At 39.1% G+C, this 21,879-nt stretch overlaps 1 protein-coding gene across 1 annotated transcript in view; it reads left to right on the plus strand.

Moving 5' to 3' along the window:
• The first annotated feature begins 10,573 nt into the window (after positions 1-10,573).
• Positions 10,574-21,879, plus strand: part of tshr (thyroid stimulating hormone receptor) — a 28,684-nt gene continuing 17,378 nt past the window's right edge. The window contains exons 1-4 of the mRNA XM_018096409.2: positions 10,574-10,662; positions 11,456-11,527; positions 12,984-13,058; positions 20,791-20,865. Of these exons, the coding sequence (XP_017951898.2) occupies positions 10,574-10,662; positions 11,456-11,527; positions 12,984-13,058; positions 20,791-20,865 (311 nt within the window). The remainder of the gene's footprint in view (positions 10,663-11,455; positions 11,528-12,983; positions 13,059-20,790; positions 20,866-21,879) is intronic.

The raw sequence follows: 21,879 nt of genomic DNA on the forward strand, positions 1-21,879 counted from the left end.
ATACCCAGTGACTAACTCTGGAAACTTTAACAACCCTGGAATTAATATTTAAATAATAGCATCAGTTTAAATATAAACCAATGAAATCTAATGGGTGGAAATGGATTGGCTGTTGGTGGCTCCTCCCACTTGTTCTAACCATGAATATGTAGTCAGTCAGTGACTGACTGTGCAAAGTTTGGGAACCCTGACATAAATAGTGTGAGAAAGGCAGCATTTTAAATTTAAACAAAAAAAAAAAATCAATAGGTGAAGTCTGATTGGCTGTTCATGGCTCCACCCACTTTTTAAAACCTAAAAATGCAGTCCCCTAGTGACCCTGGTGTTAATACTGTAAGAATGGCAGCAGGTTGAATTTCCCCATTGAAAATTAATAGTTAAAATCTGATTGGCTATTGGTGGCTCCACAAATAGCTCTGCAAAGTTTGAAGACCTTAGTATTAATATTTAAAGAATGGCAGCAGTTTAAATTTAAACATATGAAGTGTATAGGTGAAATCTGATTGGTTGTTGTTGGCCCCACCCACTTTTCTAAACTTGGAACATAGTCACCCAGTGACAAACTGTGCAAAGTTTGGGGACCCTGACATTAAACATGTGAGAATGGCAGCACTTAAAATTTCCCCACTGAAAACAATGAAAGAAATGTGATTGGCTTTTGGCGGCCCCGCCCACTTTTTCTAACCTTGAGTACGAAGTCACGCAGAGACTGACTGTGCAAAGTTTGCGAACCCTGGCATCAAACCAATAAAATTCAATAGGTGAAATCTGATTGGCTGTTGGTGGCCCCGCCGACTTTTCAAAACTAAAACTGCAGTCCCCTAGTGACCAACTGTGAAAAGTTTGGGGACCCTGGTGTTAATACTGTGAGAATGGCAGCAGGTTGAATTTCCCCATTAAAAGTCAATAGGTAAACTCTGATTGGCTTTTGGTGGCTCCGCCCACTTACAAAAATACAAAAAATTTTAAATGCGTAATCACCCAGCGCCTGATTATGCAAAGTTTGGGAACCCTGGCAACAAACCAATAAAAATCAATAGGTGAAATCTGATTGGCTGTTCACAGCTCCGCCCACTTTTGGGCATTCAACAATCATCATATTTTCATTCAGGCTGACCCCATGATTATGTGATTCAAGTTTGGGGAGTGTAGCCTCAAAGTTGTAAGATTGGCAGCAGTTTAAATTTTCCCATTAAAGTCAATGGGTGAAATTTGATTGGCTGTTGTTGGCCCCTCCCACTTTGGGTCATCCAACAAATGTTGCTGCTTCATTTGGGGTGACCCCATGATTATGTTATTCAAGTTTGGGGGGTGTAACTTCAAAGCTGTAAGTGTGGCAGCAGTTTGAAAATCTTCCCTGTCAAAGTCAATGGGAAAATTGGGGGGTTCGGAGCGGCGCCACAAAAAGATGGGGACGGGATCACTTAGAAAAGCACAAGCAACCTGCTCCGCTATTGGGCGAAGATGTGTGGGGAGTTTGGGTGCTGTACCCCTAAAACTGTAGGAGGAGTAGCGTTTAGAAAATGAGAAGAAGAAGAAGCGGAAGAAGAAGAAGCGGAAGAAGAAGAAGCGGAAGAAGCAGAAGAAGAAGCCGAAGAACAGTATGTTGGGGTTTTCAGCCCAACACAATTCTCAATGAGTGTATGAATGTATTTGTGCTCAGAGTACTAGCAGATTATTGCAAAGTGGTGTTAAGATACACCCTGCTTTCGCTTTCTCTACTACTTGTCATATTAAACTTTACCACTGCATAAATTCATATTCTGGATCCTAGAAAAAAGAGGGTTACATACACAAGCCCAAATAGGGACCCAGAGAAAAAAAGAACTAGCAAAAATATGGTCTAGTGCCCCATGCAGGGCTGACCCCTGTGCCTAGAGACTGTATAGTACAAATCCCCTGTGTTGCCTGAGGTGGCTGTTCTGATGCCACCACCCTTGTCCCCAGCGCTTAACTCTTCAGCGTTCGAGGGGGCGAGCAGGGGCTGCATTGCTAATCCAGAGAGCACAATTTTAAAATCTGAATTTTGAGGTTTACTTTTTGCTGCCTCTGGAAACCCACTGGGCACTTCCCCCTGAGGCAAGAATCTCAACTTGCTTCATGGCAGCAGCTCCCCTGAGCACCTGGCCTGAGAAAACAGGCAGGGAAGTAGGCAACAGGTGTGACTGGCAGGCTAGAAACCCTGGATCTGTTTTAAAGGAAATGGAAAATCTATTTACTTTACTTATATGACACAGCATTTCACATATGGGCTGTTTTATGAGATATATTTTTATAGAGACCTGCAGTGTTAAGGGGTATAGTTTTAATATGGAATTATCCATTGGCACATACTATTGGAAATACATATTTTCAGAAGGAGGCAAAAACATTTGTAATTATGTTTGGCTAAAACAAAACTCTATGGGGCTGATTCACTAAAGGTCGCTAAAACAAGCGCTATTTATAGCATGCGTTAAAAATTTTATCGCTTCGTATTTTTTGCGACTTAACGCTCGATTCACTAAAAGGATACTTGCCATAATAAAAGAAGTGATTTTATTGTCGTTATTTATCTGGCGATAGATTTTCAAGCAGTATTTTCCGCCGCGTGCGATATATTTTGCATGCGATATATTTTGCATGCGATATTAACACGCGCGATATTCCGCAAGTAAGCGTTACGCGCCGTGTACCACATGACTTCTGCCATTTTGTGCAGTTCTGCTGTGATTGTTGAGATGGAGAGCGCAGAAGGTGCAGATGCACAATTACCGCCTGTGGAGCGACCAAATAAATCCTTGGCGAGGGGTAACAGCAATATTGTACACAGTAGTGGCGGTAATAAACAAGTGAATAACATGAAGGAGGCATGAGTGCTCACAGATGCCAAAAACCAAACAACACGGTAAAAAAACCAGAGGTCACAATACACAATACACACAATTGAAAACAGAAAGGAACAAAGCAACTTCTAGATCGAAGATTTAGCCCAAACCACCAAACATGCAAGTGTTACTAAATGTTAATTGAAAATTGAAATACCTATTCATGTTAATGACAGCAGTGACAGTTCAGATGTTAGTAAATATGATAGAACTCAACACAAAACCAAAAAAAAACACATGTGCACCTTCACATTTGTCCGACAGTGACAGTGAGGAAGAGAGGCCTGGCTACATTAGCAGCCCACAATTCTGACATTGAAGGTACATATAAATATTATCATCCAGAGGAAGCAAGTGAGGTGGAAAGTGAGGAACTCACAGTATTTCTACAGTAAATAGGGGGGTCATCAACATAACATTCCCAAATGCCCCTTTATGAAGGAGGATCATTGTGGAAGCATTATTTAATACAGAATATAAGGGAGAGGGATAGGAGTTAGTGAGGCCAGTTAGTAGCAAGTTGCAGTAGTTTAGTGTCAGAGCATGCTATGAGTATTCTATTGATTACACTGGGAAGAAAGGGATTCATTTGGCCAACAATGAGTAGCAAAAAGTCACTACATTGTGATTGGATTACTTATTGTAGCCAACACAATAAAAGCATTCATATATGTTGTTTAAGTCTGGAACTGGAGGTGGCCCTTGTAAAAATGTTTTCTTCACATGAACTTTGTAATGTCAAAAAATACGCGATATGCGCATTAACGCATGCAAAAGGACTTTGATGAATCGGTACTTATTTATCGCATGCTTTTTAACACAAAAAAACATGCGATAAGCGTTATCGACCTTTAGTGAATCGCCCCTATATTTCTATCCTTTAACAAAGGGTGGCGTTGGGTCAAAAAAAACCCACATGTTCCAGCCTCTCTGTTTTCCACCCTTACCCTTCTTAGTCCGATTTACCCACCCTTATATCTTCAATTACAGAGAATTCTAATGTCATTGTACAAAACTGTATTTATTAATATAGTATACCTGTACCACACAATGTTAAAGTTAATATGTACTGTTTCCCTTTCTTTTTCTAAGCTCATTGTTTGCCTTTAAATATTGGAACTCAGGGAAAACAAATCTTAAATTACACTTAAAATTTACTTTAAATCTTATTAGATCTATGGGTTTTAGACTTCTAAAATCCAGGCCCTTTTTATACCAGCATTCCTATAGCACCCCTCTAACCAAAATACAAGATTACAGATTGTTCAAGGCAGACTGAATCAATCTTCCTTCTGTAGCGTAAGATCTTCTTTTCTAACCTAAACTTAAATGGCCTACAGGCAGGACTTTCAGGAGTATAGAACATGTGCCTCCAGCGCCGGATTTCAAATCCACGTGCCCCGAGGCCGCCCCCCATTTGCGCCCACCCCCCCCCTCGGCATGCATGCGCGAGCAAACCTCCTCGCCGTGCTGCACCGACTCAAGCGCGATGCACGGCCATTTAGCCTCCCATACAGAGCAGTGGGGAGAAGTCCCTATTGCTCCTTATGCCCACTAAACGTCAAAATGTTGTTGTGGCGGGGCGGCATGCTGCCCCTAAAATTGTGCTGCCCTAGGCCTGGGCCTTTGTGGCCTTGCCACAAATCCGGGCCTGTGTGCCTCAGCCCTTAGCTGATCTTTAGGCTGGACCCCTATCTACTCATTTGGGCCTCTTAGAAGTGCACTGTTTGGGGATCTATGCATCAGATTCTAGATGGGGATTATCAGATTCTAGATGGGGATTAAAGGTACAGTCACATCAGGTATTTGGATTGCTCCAGTCTAAAGAAACCCGGGTGATGAAACATGTGCTTGTTATCATGCAGGGTTTTCAAACTGGAGGCCCAAAGACTGGATGTGGCCCATTTGAGGTAGTTTTACTGCTGGTGTGAGTGTACAAGTTGCAAGGTATCTACAAAGTGCTACTTAAAGGTAACTCTGTGGATGCAAGTGCTTAGTGACCATGAGAGTACTATAATCCTGTTTCACACACAAGTAGGCAGACCAACTGTACTTGCCTACAATGTAAGTGTGCGCATGGCTTTAATTTAGGTTTTAAAATAGCTCTTTAGAAGATTCATCATTTCTGGAAAAAAATACATTTCTGATGTTGCATGTGCATATGTTTGTGTGCTTAGGTACTCACTAGAGGTGCGTATGTAATAGGCTGATTAGATGTAGTGCGCAGCTGGCTGGTTTACCATGTCTGGTTTCAATAATTCAAACTGCACCTGCTCTCCTATAGATTTTATCTTCCATTAAGTCATATCATCAGCAAAACTGTTTTGCTCTGGCAATCTTTATCATCTCAGATCCGAGGGTTCTGGGTTTTTTTTCAATTTAAGGGAGGCAATGTAGTTTTTATTCATTTCTTTGGCAACAATGTGTGGGAGTAGGAGAAATTTTCTGTTTAAACATCTGCAATAATAACCTGATAACCTGTTTTATATTGTTAGAAAGCTTTTACTGTGCCATAGAGATAGATGATTCATTTACCCTTTACATCTATGGTTTCCTATGGCATTATGGTTCCCAGTATCCTTACTTTTAATGGCATTTACTTTGGGTGACTATACATGACCTATGACCAGCTTGTTCCAAAACTTTAAGTATCTATTCATTACTCCTTGCTCTGTACTGTTTTCTTATCTTGTTATTACATTACCTCTCTCCATAATATGACTTCTGCCTAAGGGCCGTGACAGACGGGGAGATAAGGCAGAGCAGTGATATCGCCGGTGGGATCATATATGCGGCGCCAAAAACACAGATGTTTCCTCTCAAGGCAACTTTGGCATTCGCGTATACCATCCCACCGGTGATTTCCATTCTCCCTGGAGGGATGGCATTTCGGGAGATTAGACGCCCGCAACAAGGGAGATTTGTCATGGTGACTAATCTCCCCATCTGTCACAGCCCTAAGATCAAACAAACTTTGTGTATTACCCGGGTTATACAGCACATAGGCTACTACCCATCTGCCACTCACCTGTGGCCAGCACTGACAAAGATATGGGCTGACTGGACTGCAGTTATCTCCTGAACAAATGAAAGCCTTGACTTTTTAGGGCAGTGGTCCCTAACCTTTTATACACGTGAGACACATTCACATGGAGAAAGTGTTTAGGAGCAACACAAGCATAAAAAAAGTTCCAGGGTGCCAAATACACTGGGATTTTATGCAACCAAAACTTGCCTCCAAGCCAAGAATTCAAGAATAAACACCTGTTTTGAGGCTACTGGGAGCAACATCCAAGAGGGTGGTGAGGAATATGTTGCTCATGAGCCACTGGTTGGGTATCACTGCTTAGGGCAAGGGCACACTAAGCGGTATTACAACTAAAAAAATGCATTTATTGAATAATTTGCTATGTGAACAGTGTACCCTTACAGTAGGTCAGCAGCCAGTTGGGGCCTTTATTTTTCAATGGGTAGAGTGTGTTTTTGTCCTAAAACTCCAGGAGAATTTATATTGCAGGTCCCAGTTATAAAGCATCCCTCACCTCCCTAGGAAAAAAGTATCATGAGGCGCTAACTAATCTCTTGGCTGCACTCTGCTCGCATGATAACATCCAGCACTTCTCATATATGCCCTTTGCTCTTCACCATTAATATTCTGGCCACATTGTTACCTCAGTGGCTTATTGTCCTGTGCCTTTTTGGCAATTTTATGCTTGCCCTTTTCCACAGGATTTTCTTGCCAAAAATATTGGAGTGGGCTGCTAATACCTCCTCCTTTAAAACATGCTTAGACTAATCTTTCAACTATGACTGTTTTGTGTTGCCCTATACTATACACCAGTGCTGTCCAACTTTTGTGGTACTGAGGTGGAGGGCCGATAATAGAAGCCAGTTTTGACCCACTCCCCATTTTAAAACCACACCCACTTCAAACCACACCCCTGTTATCACATGAGCTTTTAAGACCCTACCTACATTAATGCAGGTAGTGCAGCAAAAACCCAAATGGTTGGTGCTCACTGCATGGATATCACCTTTCATTCATATGTAAAAGAAAGTCATACCCTTAAATCAATATGCTTCCCCTGTGGATAGCACAGCAACCCCCAGTACATAATTAAACACCTTAGGGACAATATAATGACTATTTCTAAATGCTAACAATCTCCCAGAATAAATCCCTCCCACCTCCTGCAGGCAGCATAGGGCAGGCAGAGTATGGCACACACAGGCAGCATAGAGCAGGCAGAGAATGGCACATGCAGGCAGCACAGGGCAGACAGAGTATGGCACACACAAGCAGCATAGGGCAGGCAGAGTATGACACATACAAGCAGCATAGGGTAGGTAAGGTAAGCAGTCACAGCAGCCAGACAGGTGGGGGCTCATACCTTTACAGAAATAAGCAATTCCTGTAATGTATGTCATGGTAATGATCCAGAAGGTAAACAGAGATTCACACATACCATTTAACAGTGCACTATAATAAAGGCAGTACTTACAATACATATCAACAAATAGAGTAATAGTGTTTAAAAGCTATGTTTATTTCTGTCAGTAAGTCACTGCTGGAGACATGCTGGTTTGCATACAATCCTTACATATTTTGTGCTATTAAATATATCCCTGGCCTTGCTGAATAGTTTGTAACTGATCCACAACCTGGAAATGTATTTAGCTTACTTTGCATTCTGGCATTATTAAAAATCTTTGCAGACTGGGATTCCATAACACCTCTCGAGTTTCACATTTATACTCCCCATGGATCTTTCTTGTAGTTTCTTTATTTTGACCAGTTTACCAAAGGGCATGTGCTTCATAAACATAAATAAATGTTTTGCTGTCAATGAAAATGCCATGATGGTGGGATGGAATTGGAGGGAGGAGGTTAGTTAAGCAATAGAGCTTACAGACAAAGGGTGTATGGTGGCTCAGTGAAGCTTAAAAGGAGAGTGACATGACTTCTGAAAGCAGAAAATAATCAGTGGCTAGTGAAGCAGAAAGTGAAAGAGTATAGCAGCTAAAAAACTGAGTAGGTGGAAAAGAAAAATATTAATATTATTTATATAAATGCCTACTATTACTAAATGGGATAGTAATATACACATATATATTTATATACATGGTAAAATATTCTTAATAGATTATTTTTTTAAACAGGCACACTTTTAAACCAAAATAAATGTTGTAGATATGATTTGCCACCAGATTACAAAATAATCATGACTGACTGCGGATTACTCATATGTACATTTTGTGCTGCTTTATCATTTAGTCAACTAAAGGGTTCTTAGCTGAACTAATGACAAAGAAGATATGCAGCATACATATTTTAGTGTTTGCCTTTTAATTGATGATCTGTACATGAAATCTAAAGTCTACATTGCTACGAGAATAATTGGTAGCTATTAAAGATAAGCAAAGTATGGTAGCATATAATCTAGTTCAGTTTCCATTGTGTTTGTTAAATTGTTGATCAGTCTTGCTGCTTGGTTGCTTTAGCAGATGTAATCTCACTTTCTACTTGATAGTTAGCATACATACCAATACTTGCTTATTTGGCATAGCCTAGAGAACATCTGGGCATGTGCATTGGCAGACACCATTTACAAGGCTGACCAAAATACCAAAAAGATTTCATTATTGTGCCAGGACTGTTCTACCTTAGGTCTGGTAAAGTAAGTATTGAGTGAACTATAGTTACAGTAACTTGAATTTTATTGGCAGCTGCCATTAAACTGCAAAATGCTGTTTTATGTTTTTAAAACAGATTTTTTTTTTCTTTGCCATTGCCACTATGCATAAAAGTGTGCCATATGTAATAGCTTTTTTAAATAGAAAAGACAAGGGCAACCCCTTACTTAAGAATCACCCTTATCTAAAAATTCTATTGTTCACCTTAATTATGAAAGTAATCAAGAACTCATTAATAGATCTGGGAACATGACTAGTGCTACTTATACAAATGATGCAGATGTTTCAAAGTGCTTAACTTTACAAACTTCCCTTTGTGGGGGAAGTCTCTTGAAAATCAATAAAGTGCCCATGCTACTTGAATTCCGATGACCTTTTAAATTAACTGAAAACAATCAATCCAATCAAAAGTAATAGCTTTTTACTATTTAGATAAAATTATATGTTGTTATTTAACTTACCTAGTTTTTCTCACACAACCTTGGAGGCCTAGGTTTGTCTCATGCTATCAGGTGACCTCCCAGTGTGTTACTCAGTCTGAAGTGCCAAAAGTTAGCAATAGTGTAAATTTAGTATAGAAGGGTATCTCCCATCCAAATAAGGAACTAAAAATAAAGTAAAATCTTTCCAGGTTTTTTGCAAGAATTTCTGTTTGCTCTCAGAAATAAACAGTTCTCTTCAAACACTATTTATTTTCTCAGTCAGTCATTCTATCGGCCTCTGTCCTGATTGCTTTGAATTAGAGGAAATGGCTCTCCTTCTCCCACTGAGAAAAAGTCCTGTTTAATGCTGGGGTGTTTATTTGAATCTGTCAGAGTTCCCCTGATTTTAGTGCATGCCTGGCTGAGCATTGCACCTTTACAGGCCCCAGTCCTGAATCAAGTCATTATATACAAGCTATAATTCGCACTCACCACTTTGCCCCTTATATAATCTCTCTTGATGGAGTGGAGATCCGCCTCTGAATCAAGCCATTGTCAGGACAGAAAGCGAGTGCAGCACTCTCATACTTCCTGCTTTGAGCGGCTGGTCAGTAACCTAACGCCTGCAACACACATATGGTCTTGCTTTGCTCATGTTTTCCACACATTTCTTTCTGTATGTTAAAAATTGAGTTTTTTCCTCTTTTTTTGATGCAACTTTAAAGAAGTCTAAAAGGTAGAAATCCAGAAAATTCAAGTTAAAGGGACAAAAGCTCATACACTCCTGCAATACACACAGGGATATAGCATTAGGCAGTGTAAACAAGTTGCATAGAGTTACATCACCTCTTTTAATACCCCAGTTCACTGTATACAAAAGCATGCAGTTGCAAAGCTGAAAACTTTCCTAAAACTGTAATAATATGCATAGAATCTGGTATTCTGGCATACACACTATTATAAATAAAAGCATGAAACAAATAAATTACATGCAAGCGAGAGTTCTCTTTTGGTTTTTACACCTATTTTGCAAAGTGTAAAACTGTAATCTAACTGTGCCAAGGATATTTTTAACTTTATAACCCCCACTGTGCACAAAGGAACTGTCCCCCTGTTGTGGTCAAATAACAGCTTTCCAAGGTTGCATGGTGGTAATCAGAGCAACATTTATGCTGAGGGCTTAGGTGGTAGGTCTCTGGGTGACAAGAGGGCCCAGCTGACAACACAATTGCAACATTTTGCAGGATAGTATCAGGTGTGGGTTAACGTTTTGCAGGTTAAGGTTGGGTGTGGGTTGAGTTTTTCCTCACCACATATTACTAGCCTGTCTTACTGTATGTCGCTGCATTTTATACCTGGCCCTGATGATATGTTTTTATAATGGGTGGAGTGACAGAAGAAAGCAAAATATAGATTTTCAGCTGACAAGAAACAAAATCTGCTTCTATTATGGTAGTGTTTATTTTACAGAGCTCCATGAATTAAAGATGATAGTAATATAGTTTACTTTTGATGTAAAACCACAGTCATTACCTGCTGATCATACACCTAAGTTCAGTGGACCCCTGTGACAATTAAAATTCATAGGACATGATACACTTGGTAACAAGTCACATGACTTTGTACATAACCACCTGTGGGGGTCCTTACAACACCATGGAGAAACTGGGGAAAATCAGGTTCTGCAGTGCTCTAATTACATGTGCACTGATTCTTGAAACAAGAAATATGAATTACATCTGTACCGTTTCCTTGATTCACTGGAGTTGTACCCTAATCACATCAGTACTGTTCCCTTTACCAAGCAGTTCAGTACACCTTACCAGCACTGTGCCCTTTGGCATAAAAAACACAAAGTGATTTTAGGCACTTTTGCCTGACGTGTTTTTTCACTGCTTAAAGCACTGCGTCAAAATACCCAAACTTATTCTATTTCTCTTTATGGGAATAGCATACAAATGTCGGTGTTGGCAATATTCTTATCATTCTCACTTAAAAAATATTATGCATGTGCTTTTATGCAAGAATTGTGCTGACATTTTTAAATTGATTTCCATAGCTAATAACTGACAACCGTTCCATCATGTGATTTGTCCAAAATAGGTGTGCTTTTGTCATAGTCAGTAACCCTAGAGTCAGCAACCCTGACTCTAACAGAGAATTACTAAGCTGAAAGCATGGCATTAGCAGTCTAACACTAATAACAATAGAAAATTGTTGTAAATTTTAAAAAAAATCTACTGATGTTTTCTATTTCTATTCTACTCTCCTTTAACATGTAATTGTTCCCAAGTATGAATTACTTTGTCAGAATTACAAAAAATGTTATGTAACAAAATGACAATAGCAGACGGAGTGATGTTAAAAATAGTTTTTTAATGTAACAGAAGCTGCAATCCCTCTAAAACCATTGACCCCTTAATAAGGTAAAGAATTATTGTCTGGTGTTTAAATTATGTTTTATTTTTGTAGGAGGCTGGAGGAAACTCACCTGCAGACCATTCCAGTAGATGCATTCTTAAATCTGCCAAACATATCCAATATGTAAGTTTTCATAAATTTACAGGGATGGAATCTATTATGTGGAATGTTTGGGACCTAGGTTTTTCTTAGGGGTTGCTCTCCCTTACAGGGCTGCCATTATTAAAACAAAAAAACTGAATTAAAAGCCAAGAGCATGGCACTTACTTGCTCCAATCAGTATCCATATTTAGCAACTGAATTCATTGCAGCAGATTGATTGCTGGGCAGGGTTTGAAGGTATGATGCTGAAAGTGGAAGTACACTAACAAAGGACATTTTAAGACTGGCACCTGTTATCTTATAAGATTATTTTTATTGCATCTTTCTCACATGCATCTCCTTTTTATATTCTCTCTTACCTTTACATATTGTATTTGGATTTTCTGTGCTAAAATGAATTGTCCAATACTAGTGGAAAAGTTGTTCTGAAGCTAACATTAAGCTCTTTGGTTTCCTTGGAAATAATATATTTATAGTATCAGGACACTTAATTGGAATAATGCGCAATAGCCATCTCTGAACTAGAAAGGCTAAAAATGATTTAAAAATCAAAATTTCGGCTCTTTAAGTTACCAGAAGTCGCTTTTTGCCACCACTGGTAACTTATTGCGCACTGCTGCCTGAGGCGAATTTCTCAACTAATCTCATGGCAGCAGCTCATCTGTATAGGCTTCAATACTTCACCCAATTTTGCAATCTTAAAGGGAAAACATACCCCTGTGAGCTCAATCAGTTGGATTTATGCAGAAAAGGTGCATAAACACTATCTGAACTTAATGATTATAAATATATTTTTTATATTGCATTGAAAGGAAGCCATGTTACTCTGACAAACCATTTCCCAACATCCCTTAGGTTTACAGTGTATTAAAATCTCCCCACCTTGTCCCACAGTAAAGTGATGGGTTCTGGGATGTGAATTCCCTCTGCTTTGCCTAGTGGGTGTTGCATATATCTGAAGTGCAGGAAAACAGCCACATACCCAATGAAGTGGTTTGTCCACAAGATGTTTTATGTTCATAAAAAATGCAAGGGGGGATATTCGCGCATTGTGTGCTTTTGTGCCAGTCCTTTTTTTCCCTTTGGTGGACATATCTAACACAGTTTGCTGTTAATGTCTTAAAATTAACCATGTAAAATACCCATTCTGGATTACTGCTTTGTATCATAATTATTTTTTATTGTAAGTATTAACACCACCACATATAACATATTCAGCAACTCTGTACAATAAATGGGTGCATAAATTGAGCTTACAGATTTACATAGAATGATACAAAGCAACCATTAGCTGATACAAGAGGTAGAGGACCCCTGCCCATTTGGACAGCTTCTTACTGAACTCATTTGTTTGTATATGAAAATGTATATATATGTATGTCATAAAGAATCAATATTTGTGATGGAAAATAATAAAATGCTCTGTCCTGAGACCTGGCAGTTACATATTCTCTCCTTGTTATTCTATCCCTTGCAGTTACATTTCACTAGACACCGCGCTGCAGAAGTTGGAAGCTGGCTCTTTCCGCAGACTCCACAGGGTCGCACACATGTAAGCAACATGGTACTGATTAAGCCCGTTGTGCCAATTGCCAATGACAACATCTATATTTCATGTCTGTGTTTCAGTCTCTGTTTTATAGGCTAAAATAATATATCCAATTAATTTTTATGACTGTAAACACATCACAGAGCCTTTATCTGCTCCTCCTCTGTCTGTAACATAGTAACATAGTAAGTTGGGTTGAAAAAAGACATATGTCCATCAAGTTCAACCATAATGCCTATATATAACCTGCCTAACTACTAGTTGATCCAGAGGAAGGCAAAAAACCCCATCTGAAGCCTCTCTAATTTGCCGCAGAGGGGAAAAAATTCCTTCCTGACTCCAAGATGGCAATCGGACCAGTCCCTGGATCAACTAGTACTAAGAGCTATCTCCCATAACCCTGTATTCCCTCACTTGCTAAGAATCCATCCAGCCCCTTCTTAAAGCTATATAATGTATCAGCCAGCACGACTGATTCGGGGAGGGAATTCCAGAACTTCACAGCTCTCACAGTAAAAAATCCTTTCCGAATATTTAAATGGAACCTCCCTTCTTCTAAACGGAGTGGGTGCCCTCGTGTTCGTTGGAAGGACCTACTGGTAAATAAAACATTAGAAAGGTTATTATATGATCCCCTTATATATTTATACATAGTTATCATGTCACCTCTTAAGCGCCTCTTCTCCAGTGTAACGTTCCCATTACCAGGCCTGCCACACACTACATGGCAGTAGGGTTAAACTAATCTGAAAATCCTGCCTTAATGGAAGCCCTACCTATCTTGCAGAGCAGCAGTTATCATAATCATTTCCATTTTGTAAGAAATATTTAATAGTTTTTCCCTACATCACATAATCATTTACAGCCTTTTCTTTAGGTTGTTTTTCTTCAGATTATCTTTCCAGTCTCTGTGTTTTAAAGTTTCTTTCCATGTTTTTGCAACACAAAACGTCTTCTGCTGGAAATGCTACCAGCCACAGATGGCGTGACATTGGGAAGAGATTTTTGTAGCTAAAAACACAAGGTAGATGAGCTCACATACTAAACATGACATATTATAACTTTTTAGAGCCAAGGTCTGATGGGTTACAGTAGATTTTCTGTACAAAAGTTGTTAAAGCAGATTTATAAGCAAAATTTGTAAAGACATGTACCCCCAAAACTCACTGGATTTATGTTTGGTATCCAGGGCAGAAATTGATGCTTGATCGGTCCATAGTCAAAATGCAGAACTGATAACTTGATGGGGGACACATGGAGCTAGGTGATGACATCACAGACTGGAGAAATGGGCTGACTGGGCAGGGAAATGGGTGGATTATCTGTGGGTCTGTCCTTATAAAGGGGTATTTCAGCAGTGAAGAGGGTCAGGAAAGGGAGGGATTTTATAGGGTATTACAAATTTACTGGCAATATAGCTGGTGATATACAGTTAAATACTTGCTGGATGGTAACCCTAGCTAAGGAGTGCCAGGTATTAGTGTTCTCCACATTCTTCCATGCATTCCATGAAGTCATTGGAGTCCCTGGATAGAATGAAAGCCAGGGTGCTGAAAAGAGAATGACAATCTGCTAATACAATCCTCTTCTGTAAAAAAAAAAGATATTTGTGCTACTTTTAGTCTCTAATATGACCTGATAAAGAGGTCCCAGACCCTTTCTATGAATTTATAAGTGGTCTGTTAAGTTAGTGGTCAGGTTATATAGTTTTGTTTAAAAAAACCTTCTTATCAAGTTCACCTTTTAGCAAAAATATTCAAGCTATCTCCAAATTGCTTACAAAACGAAAAAAAACTATTGAACCCAGTCCTTTGATCAACACTATGGGGGGAATTCACAAAAATGGAGAGAGCCCTTTTTTGGAGTAAAAGTGGTGGAAAAACTGGTGGAAAACACTTTCTCCAAATCACAAACAAATCACTCAACCATCACTTTTACATTTTTGGTGAATGAAAGACAGTTTACAGACACTTTTGTGAATTTGTCGTTTAAACAACATTTATACAACGTTTTAATGACATTTTTCCCCGACATTTTCAGGGCTCTGGCACACGGGGGAGATTAGTCGCCCGCGACAAAACTCCCTGTTCGCGGGAGACTAATCTCCCCGAGTTGCCTACCCCTGCCATCCCGCCGGCGAACATGTAAGTCGCCGGCGGGATGGCAGACGCGGCGGCGCAATTTCGCTCAAATCGCCGAAAAAGACTTGCGATTTCCTGAAATCGCCCCGCCGCGTGTGCTATCTCGCCGGTGACTTACATGTTCGCCGGCGGGTTGGCAGGGGTAGGCAACTCGGGGAGATTAGTCGCCCGCGAACAGGGAGTTTTCTCGCGGGCGACTACTCTCCCCCGTGTGCCAGAGCCCTCAAAATGGAGTAAAGCTCAGTGTAACTCTGTCAGACCAATTCTAAGATCTTCTGATTGCTTTGTTTCCCCCAGTCTCCATTTCACACCTCTGGGGCCCATTGGGGCTCATTAGCATATTAATGGGGATTAGCAGCCTATTGTTAGGGGACAAGTTTCTGTCTAACCCTAGAACAATAGGTGCAAAAAGCCTCATTAACATTTTATTAACAAGTAAAACACTGATTAAAACCAAAGTTTAATTTATATCTTATATATAAAAAGTTTTTACCTTACATTTGCATTGTTATGCTAGTTTTAGCTTAATCAATGAGGCAATAATAACATTTTGTGTCAATAAATTGTATTTATTTAAAAGAAAAGTAAAGCCTTCCAGGCAAATTTTTAGTTTTAGCAGCAGTTTTAGCCCCCTCTTTAATCACTTCACTGACATTTGCCCCGACATATCTGTGCCCCCATAGCATGTCCAGAACTACAGAGCTGCTTGACAGCATTGGTCCCCCCCCACCATTTTCCAGCAGCCATCTTGGTGATCAGCAGGCAGCACATGCACACTGGCACCCAAACTGGGATATTGGGGTACAGGGTTGGACTGGCACAATAGGGCACTGGATAAAAACCCGCTGGGTCCTAGTCCCGTTGGACCTCTTTTTACCGGGCATGTTGGTGTGTGGGCCGGATTGCTGTTGACCAGTAATGAGTAGGGGCTAGAGAAGAAAGACCCTTAAATCTTGTTACAGAAGTGGAATTACACAGAAATATAGAAAACATTTGAAAGCCCAAATGTTTCCCTGTGCAAACTAAAATTACCCCTCAGGAAATGCCCCCAAAGTGAAATGACAAATTGCATATGAAATGCAAAATCCTGCTGGTAAAATCCTTACCCCAAGGCTCCTGTAGCTGTGGGACTGGGGTTGATGGCACCAACAGATTTACTAACAACTAAAGGCAAATTTTTAAAAAAATGTTGGGAAAATGACAAAACCACTTCTAGAAGAAAATGCCACTTTTTGATAACTTATGCCTGTGCATACTTATGCCTGGCTAAATTAGGCTTTAGCAGATTATCCTTGAATTAGTTGTATTTTTATTTTGCCCAATAAATACACCTGGGGGATAGAACTACCCCCAAGTTTTGTCACTTTTCTTAGAATAAATATATTTAATATAAATAAATATTTTTTGTGTTTTTTTTAACATGATGGTTACACCATTTGTAAGTTGTAGAGTTTAAATACCATCTTCCTCCTTTCTATTTCTTACACCCGAGTATTACACACTGAATGAATTGTTATATGCTTATATTTTTGTCCTAAGACAATAGAGAGCTGCAGGAAACAATTTTTGCTCAGCTTTTTTTTATCTGAGAAATACAATCCTAGTCTCTATTTCTTATTTACAAATGCAAGTGCAGTATTGCAACACAAGGCACACGTCTTGAAACACCCTAACTATATTATTATATATTATTATAGCCATGCATTATTCTTATTCTGCCCCCTGTTATAGTACTGATTATTCTGCAATTATTACCCAACATGGTGGTCCATTTTTAGAATTGTAATCCTCTCCTTAAAATTTTCCTTTGGTACTGGCCAATAACAATGATCAAGAGTGTGGTATGGTTCATACAGTTGTATTTAGTATAGGGATCCACCAAATCCAGGATTCGGCCAAGATCTGTCCTTTTTCATCAGCAGATAGGGATAAAGTACAGCACCTGCTTCCTCCCTGGCACAATCGATTCAAGTTGGTTGGCCCTGTGTGTGCACTTTGACACATTTCTAGCTTATAACAATGTCGAAATAATTAGCCTGAGAACTGTGAGCAAATCGTATCCTACTTGTGTGTGGCCAGTTTCAAGGATCCCCTAGAGCAGTGATCCCCAACCAGTGGCTCGTGAGCAACATGTTGCTCCCCAACCCCTTGGATGTTGCTCCCAATGCCCCCAAACCAGGTAGTTATTTTTGAATTCCTGACTTGGTGGCAAGTGTTGGTTGAATAAAAAAAGGTTTACTACTAAAGAAAGCTGATAGTGTGCATAGAGGCTGCCTAATAGCCAATCTTAGCCCTTATTTGGCACCTCCATGAGCTTTTATGGTGCTTGTGTTGCTCTCCAAGTCTTTTTACATTTGACTGTGGCTCACAAGTAAGAAAGGTTGGGGATGCCTGCCCTAGAGAATTAAATTCAAATAAATACCTATTAGAAATGCGAGCATCATACATTACTAGTACTAAACTTTTTTTTTAATGACATCATCATAAACACATAATCATTTGTTGCAAATATGGAACAAACTAATGGCATGATTTAATGGCTACAGAAAAGTCATCAGAGAAATGTAACTTTAGAGGACTGTAAAAAAAGCACAGTAACAAAAGTCCTCTCAAGTGGTTTTTACCGAGTGACTTTGAGATGACTGCAAGGAGCCTAAACAAACAAAACATAATTATATGTGATATCTAAATGAGTGTGCTCATTAAAAAAGACAACTGCTTAAGTCTATAATACCCAGTAAACATAATCAGTGTTTCAAATAATCTAGAGTACTGCTATAAGTTATTCTTGTCAATGCCACACACTGATTATTAGCAATTTGCTAAAGAAGGAATATTATAGTTTTGAAATCTTAATATTATTGGGTTGTGTTAAAAAGTATAATTTATTTACTAAGCTATTCTACATTCTATGTTTTGTTCATCAGCATTTCCATTGCTGACATATTAATTTGATTTGGAGCTTATAATTGGCCAGTGCTCCTGTGAAGAGTTCTTGATGACCAAACACTCTCTAAATAGGCTGTTTTTAAGACTTTTGAACCCATTGCATACTCATTTGATTTTTACACTAGTGTAAAAGTGTAGCCTTGGTGCTCTGGTATTCCTCCATTAATTTATGGCTATTGTGAGTGCTTAATATTTTAATGATTGTGTGGCATGGAGTTTCCTGTTACTGTTAGGTTTTTACATGTGTAAAATGTTGTATATAAATGCATAATATACGAGTGTTCCCCTCCACCTATACTGTACTGTACCAACAGATGTAGCAGAGGAATGTGAATAATTTTACTTGAATCCTAATTTGTCATTATGGATCATTGTCCTTGGTACTTGTACTACATGTACAAAGCCACAGCTAGATGTCTATGGGCCCTGGTGGAAAATTTGGTACAGCAAACACCAATTTAATCAATCACTAACACTTTCTTAATTCCTCACCCTTTATACACCCACATACCTTAATGTCCTCCTGTGGGATTCTTAAATAGCCACAGAAAAATTAGCAAAACTGCAATGGCAAAACTGTCAATGGGAAGGAGAAATTACATTGCAGTTAAGGCATTTTTTTAAGCCAGTCTGGACAGTGCACAGGGTTTAGTGTTTAGCACACACTGCTTGCTACTTTCGAAAGAGACATGATACCTTGATTCAGTTGCCTCTATAGGTTCATGTAGAACCCAAACTATATTACTTCCAGGGGTGATTCTCACCCTGAAGCAACCTAAGGCCCCTTTGCCCGCCAACACTTACCCCCCCGGGGTAAGTGCCCCTGCTTACCTCTATATAATTTCATATACTGTATATGTTTGATAAAGGGCCAGGTAGAACCCAGAATGTTGCTGTACAGACTGCTATAATTTGTGCTATTTTGTGAATAAAAGCAGTTTTAATTGAACTTGTTTCAGTGCTCTTCAATATTTCTATTTAGCTAAAACCTGTAGAGCGAATGTGTTTGCTATATCCCTTGAGAAGCTCTGAAATTGTCTTATTGGAAAGCTGTCCATATCAGCAAAGTAAGAGAAGACAGATGGTTGATTTTAGGAGCCAGACTGGATGACGGTCCGACTTAGCTCCTGTGTTTTGTGTCCAGCCCTAAAGCTTAATTTACTTAAAAGAGAGATCAAGTGAACGGTCAGCCAAATTCTGTAGCCTGCAACGCCTGCTGACATCACAACTGGGCTTATAGCAGATAAGAAACCCTGTTACTTTGATCTATAAACACATATTTACTAGGTTATATTGGCTATACTCCAACAGAGTGCCTCCTAAATTAACCCCTTAGGTAGGGGGATTGTAATAAAAAGCGATATGTAAAGGTTTAGCCCTATTCACAATGTAATACTGTTCACTAAACATGTATTACATTGCGAATGTTTAAAGGAACAGTAACACTAAAAAAATGAAAGAGCTTTAAAGTAATAAATATATAATGCACTGTTGCCCTGCACTGGTAAAACTGGTGTGTTTGCTACAGTAACACTACTATAGTTTATATAATAAGCTTTTTCCAAGCTGGAAAAAAGGAGAAAAGGCACAGGTTACATAGCAGATAACAGATAAGTTCTGTAGAATACAATAGTGTTTTATCTGTTATCTGCTATGTGCCTGTGCCTTTTCTCCTTTGAATGGCTGCCTCCATGGCTACATAGCAGCTTATTTATATAAATTATAGTAGACTTTCTGAAGTAAACACACAACTTTTACCAGTGCAGGGCAGCAGCACATTATATTTTAGTTAATTTTATATACTTTCATTCTTTGGTGTTACTGCATGAAGATAACATAATTGTGAGCACAACTTTTTCATTAAGAAGTTTTATTACATTCATTGTGCATATGTGCAAACTAAAAAAATCGCAAAACTTCTGTTGCAAGAAATGCAAAGGATTTGCTAACAGGCTTTTTTGCCTCAAACCGCCATTTTGGTACCATTGCAGGTTTTTTCCATTAGTGATACATATTACATTCCCCCATTGTCTTACATACAATACAAAACAAGTGGTTTGGAACCTATGAAAAAGTGATCAATTATTTACCAGGATATCAGGCTGTAAATTCTCAGGTAAATAGAACCTACAGGAAAAAGTTACCCTGTGTTTTATCCACCCATTAGTAAACTAAAACTCCCAAAATCCTACATCTTGTAATAAAGTATCGCAATTGGAAAATGCAATGTTTAGAGCTAAGCAGAAATCATTGATGCTGTACATCTTGGTGTGAATTTATCAAAATGTGAGTTTAAAGCTTAATACATAAAAACCCACCCACGTTCTGTTCATTCCTATGTGATTTTTAGAAGCAAATTTATCAATGGTTTTCTGGTAAAGGAAGAAATATGGCTCTCACATGTTGAAATCTCACAAATACTGCAGTTCATATTTTGGACTCTATATGGAAGCCATTCTTGTGTGTCATCACTGCTATCTTGGAGTCAGCATCTTTAAATATCTGTATATATACCACATACAGCATTTTTTTTTAATGAACAATTAGTTGGCACCCTTTAGCTGCACTTTCCTTATAATGCCATGCGCACATTGTGTGTCTTTTAATTAATTAGTGAAAGATTCTTTAAATATTCTCCCTGCCAGAGAGATCCGAAATGTCAAGAATTTGATGTATATTGATCCAGATGCATTCCAAGACCTTCCCTCCCTCAAATATTTGTAAGTATAACAAAAAACATACTACATGAAAACTCTCTTACATTTAGGGGAATTACAATTAAACTTTTATATCATCCTGCTAATTGAACTCTGTGCTATGTTTTTAATTTAATTTGCTGTGGCTGATGCACAGATAAAGTAATCACCCAGGGCCAAAAAGAGCTAAGATATAAATCAGACTCATCTGACCTAAATTAAACTCCACTGTTTCAGCCCATTGGTTTATCGTGAGATGCTCCTGTTCCCCAACATTTTTTTTTCCAAGCTTTAAGGGTCTTAAAGTGCATTTGCACAAGCGTATGTTACCCACAGGTTGCTGAAATACAACTACAGTCAGGTGATCCCAGTAGTGGCAAATAAAAAGGGCAACCATTTGGGAGTTTTAACCTTGAAAGCAAGCAAGTTGCCAGTAAAACCTGTCCCTGTGAAAAATGTATAATGAAGCAGGAGAATCATCAATGAATGGAGGTTAGGACTGGCCAGACCAGGAATGACTTAGTTGGCCAGCTATGGAGGGAGGGGTGCATCTTCACTGCTATAGGACTCTGTGTTGGTAAAGCTCAAGAAATAAAGGGCCTTATTTAAAGGAGAAGGAAAGTTACAGTGAATGTAATTGCTTACCTGAAATCCCTGGCTAGTGCTGCTAGCGATCCTTCTTCCTGCTTCGGTCTTTGCACATGCGCAGTAGAGTGAAAAACCAACTTAAAAAAAAAGCCGGCTTTTTCGCTCAACTGCTCATGCGTTGGCCCTAGGATCAGGGATGCAAAATTGTGCCCAGAAAAACCTATTCGCAGACCACTTGCATTAATGGGAGTTGTAAAACCTACTCTTTGCAACTACTGCTGGATTCCCTGTGGGCACAATTCAGCCCTATACTGAACACCTGTCATTAGCAGGCAGTTTGTAAAGGTCCCCCTGCATTTTCATCCATTGGAGCTTTCTAGCTTATGCATCTTATTGTACCATTCCACAGTTGCCTCTCTTTAATAAAGTGGTGCAGAATGTTGGCAACAC

This window comes from Xenopus tropicalis, chromosome 8 (genome assembly GCF_000004195.4).
Source record: "Xenopus tropicalis strain Nigerian chromosome 8, UCB_Xtro_10.0, whole genome shotgun sequence".
NCBI lineage: Eukaryota > Metazoa > Chordata > Amphibia > Anura > Pipidae > Xenopus > Xenopus tropicalis.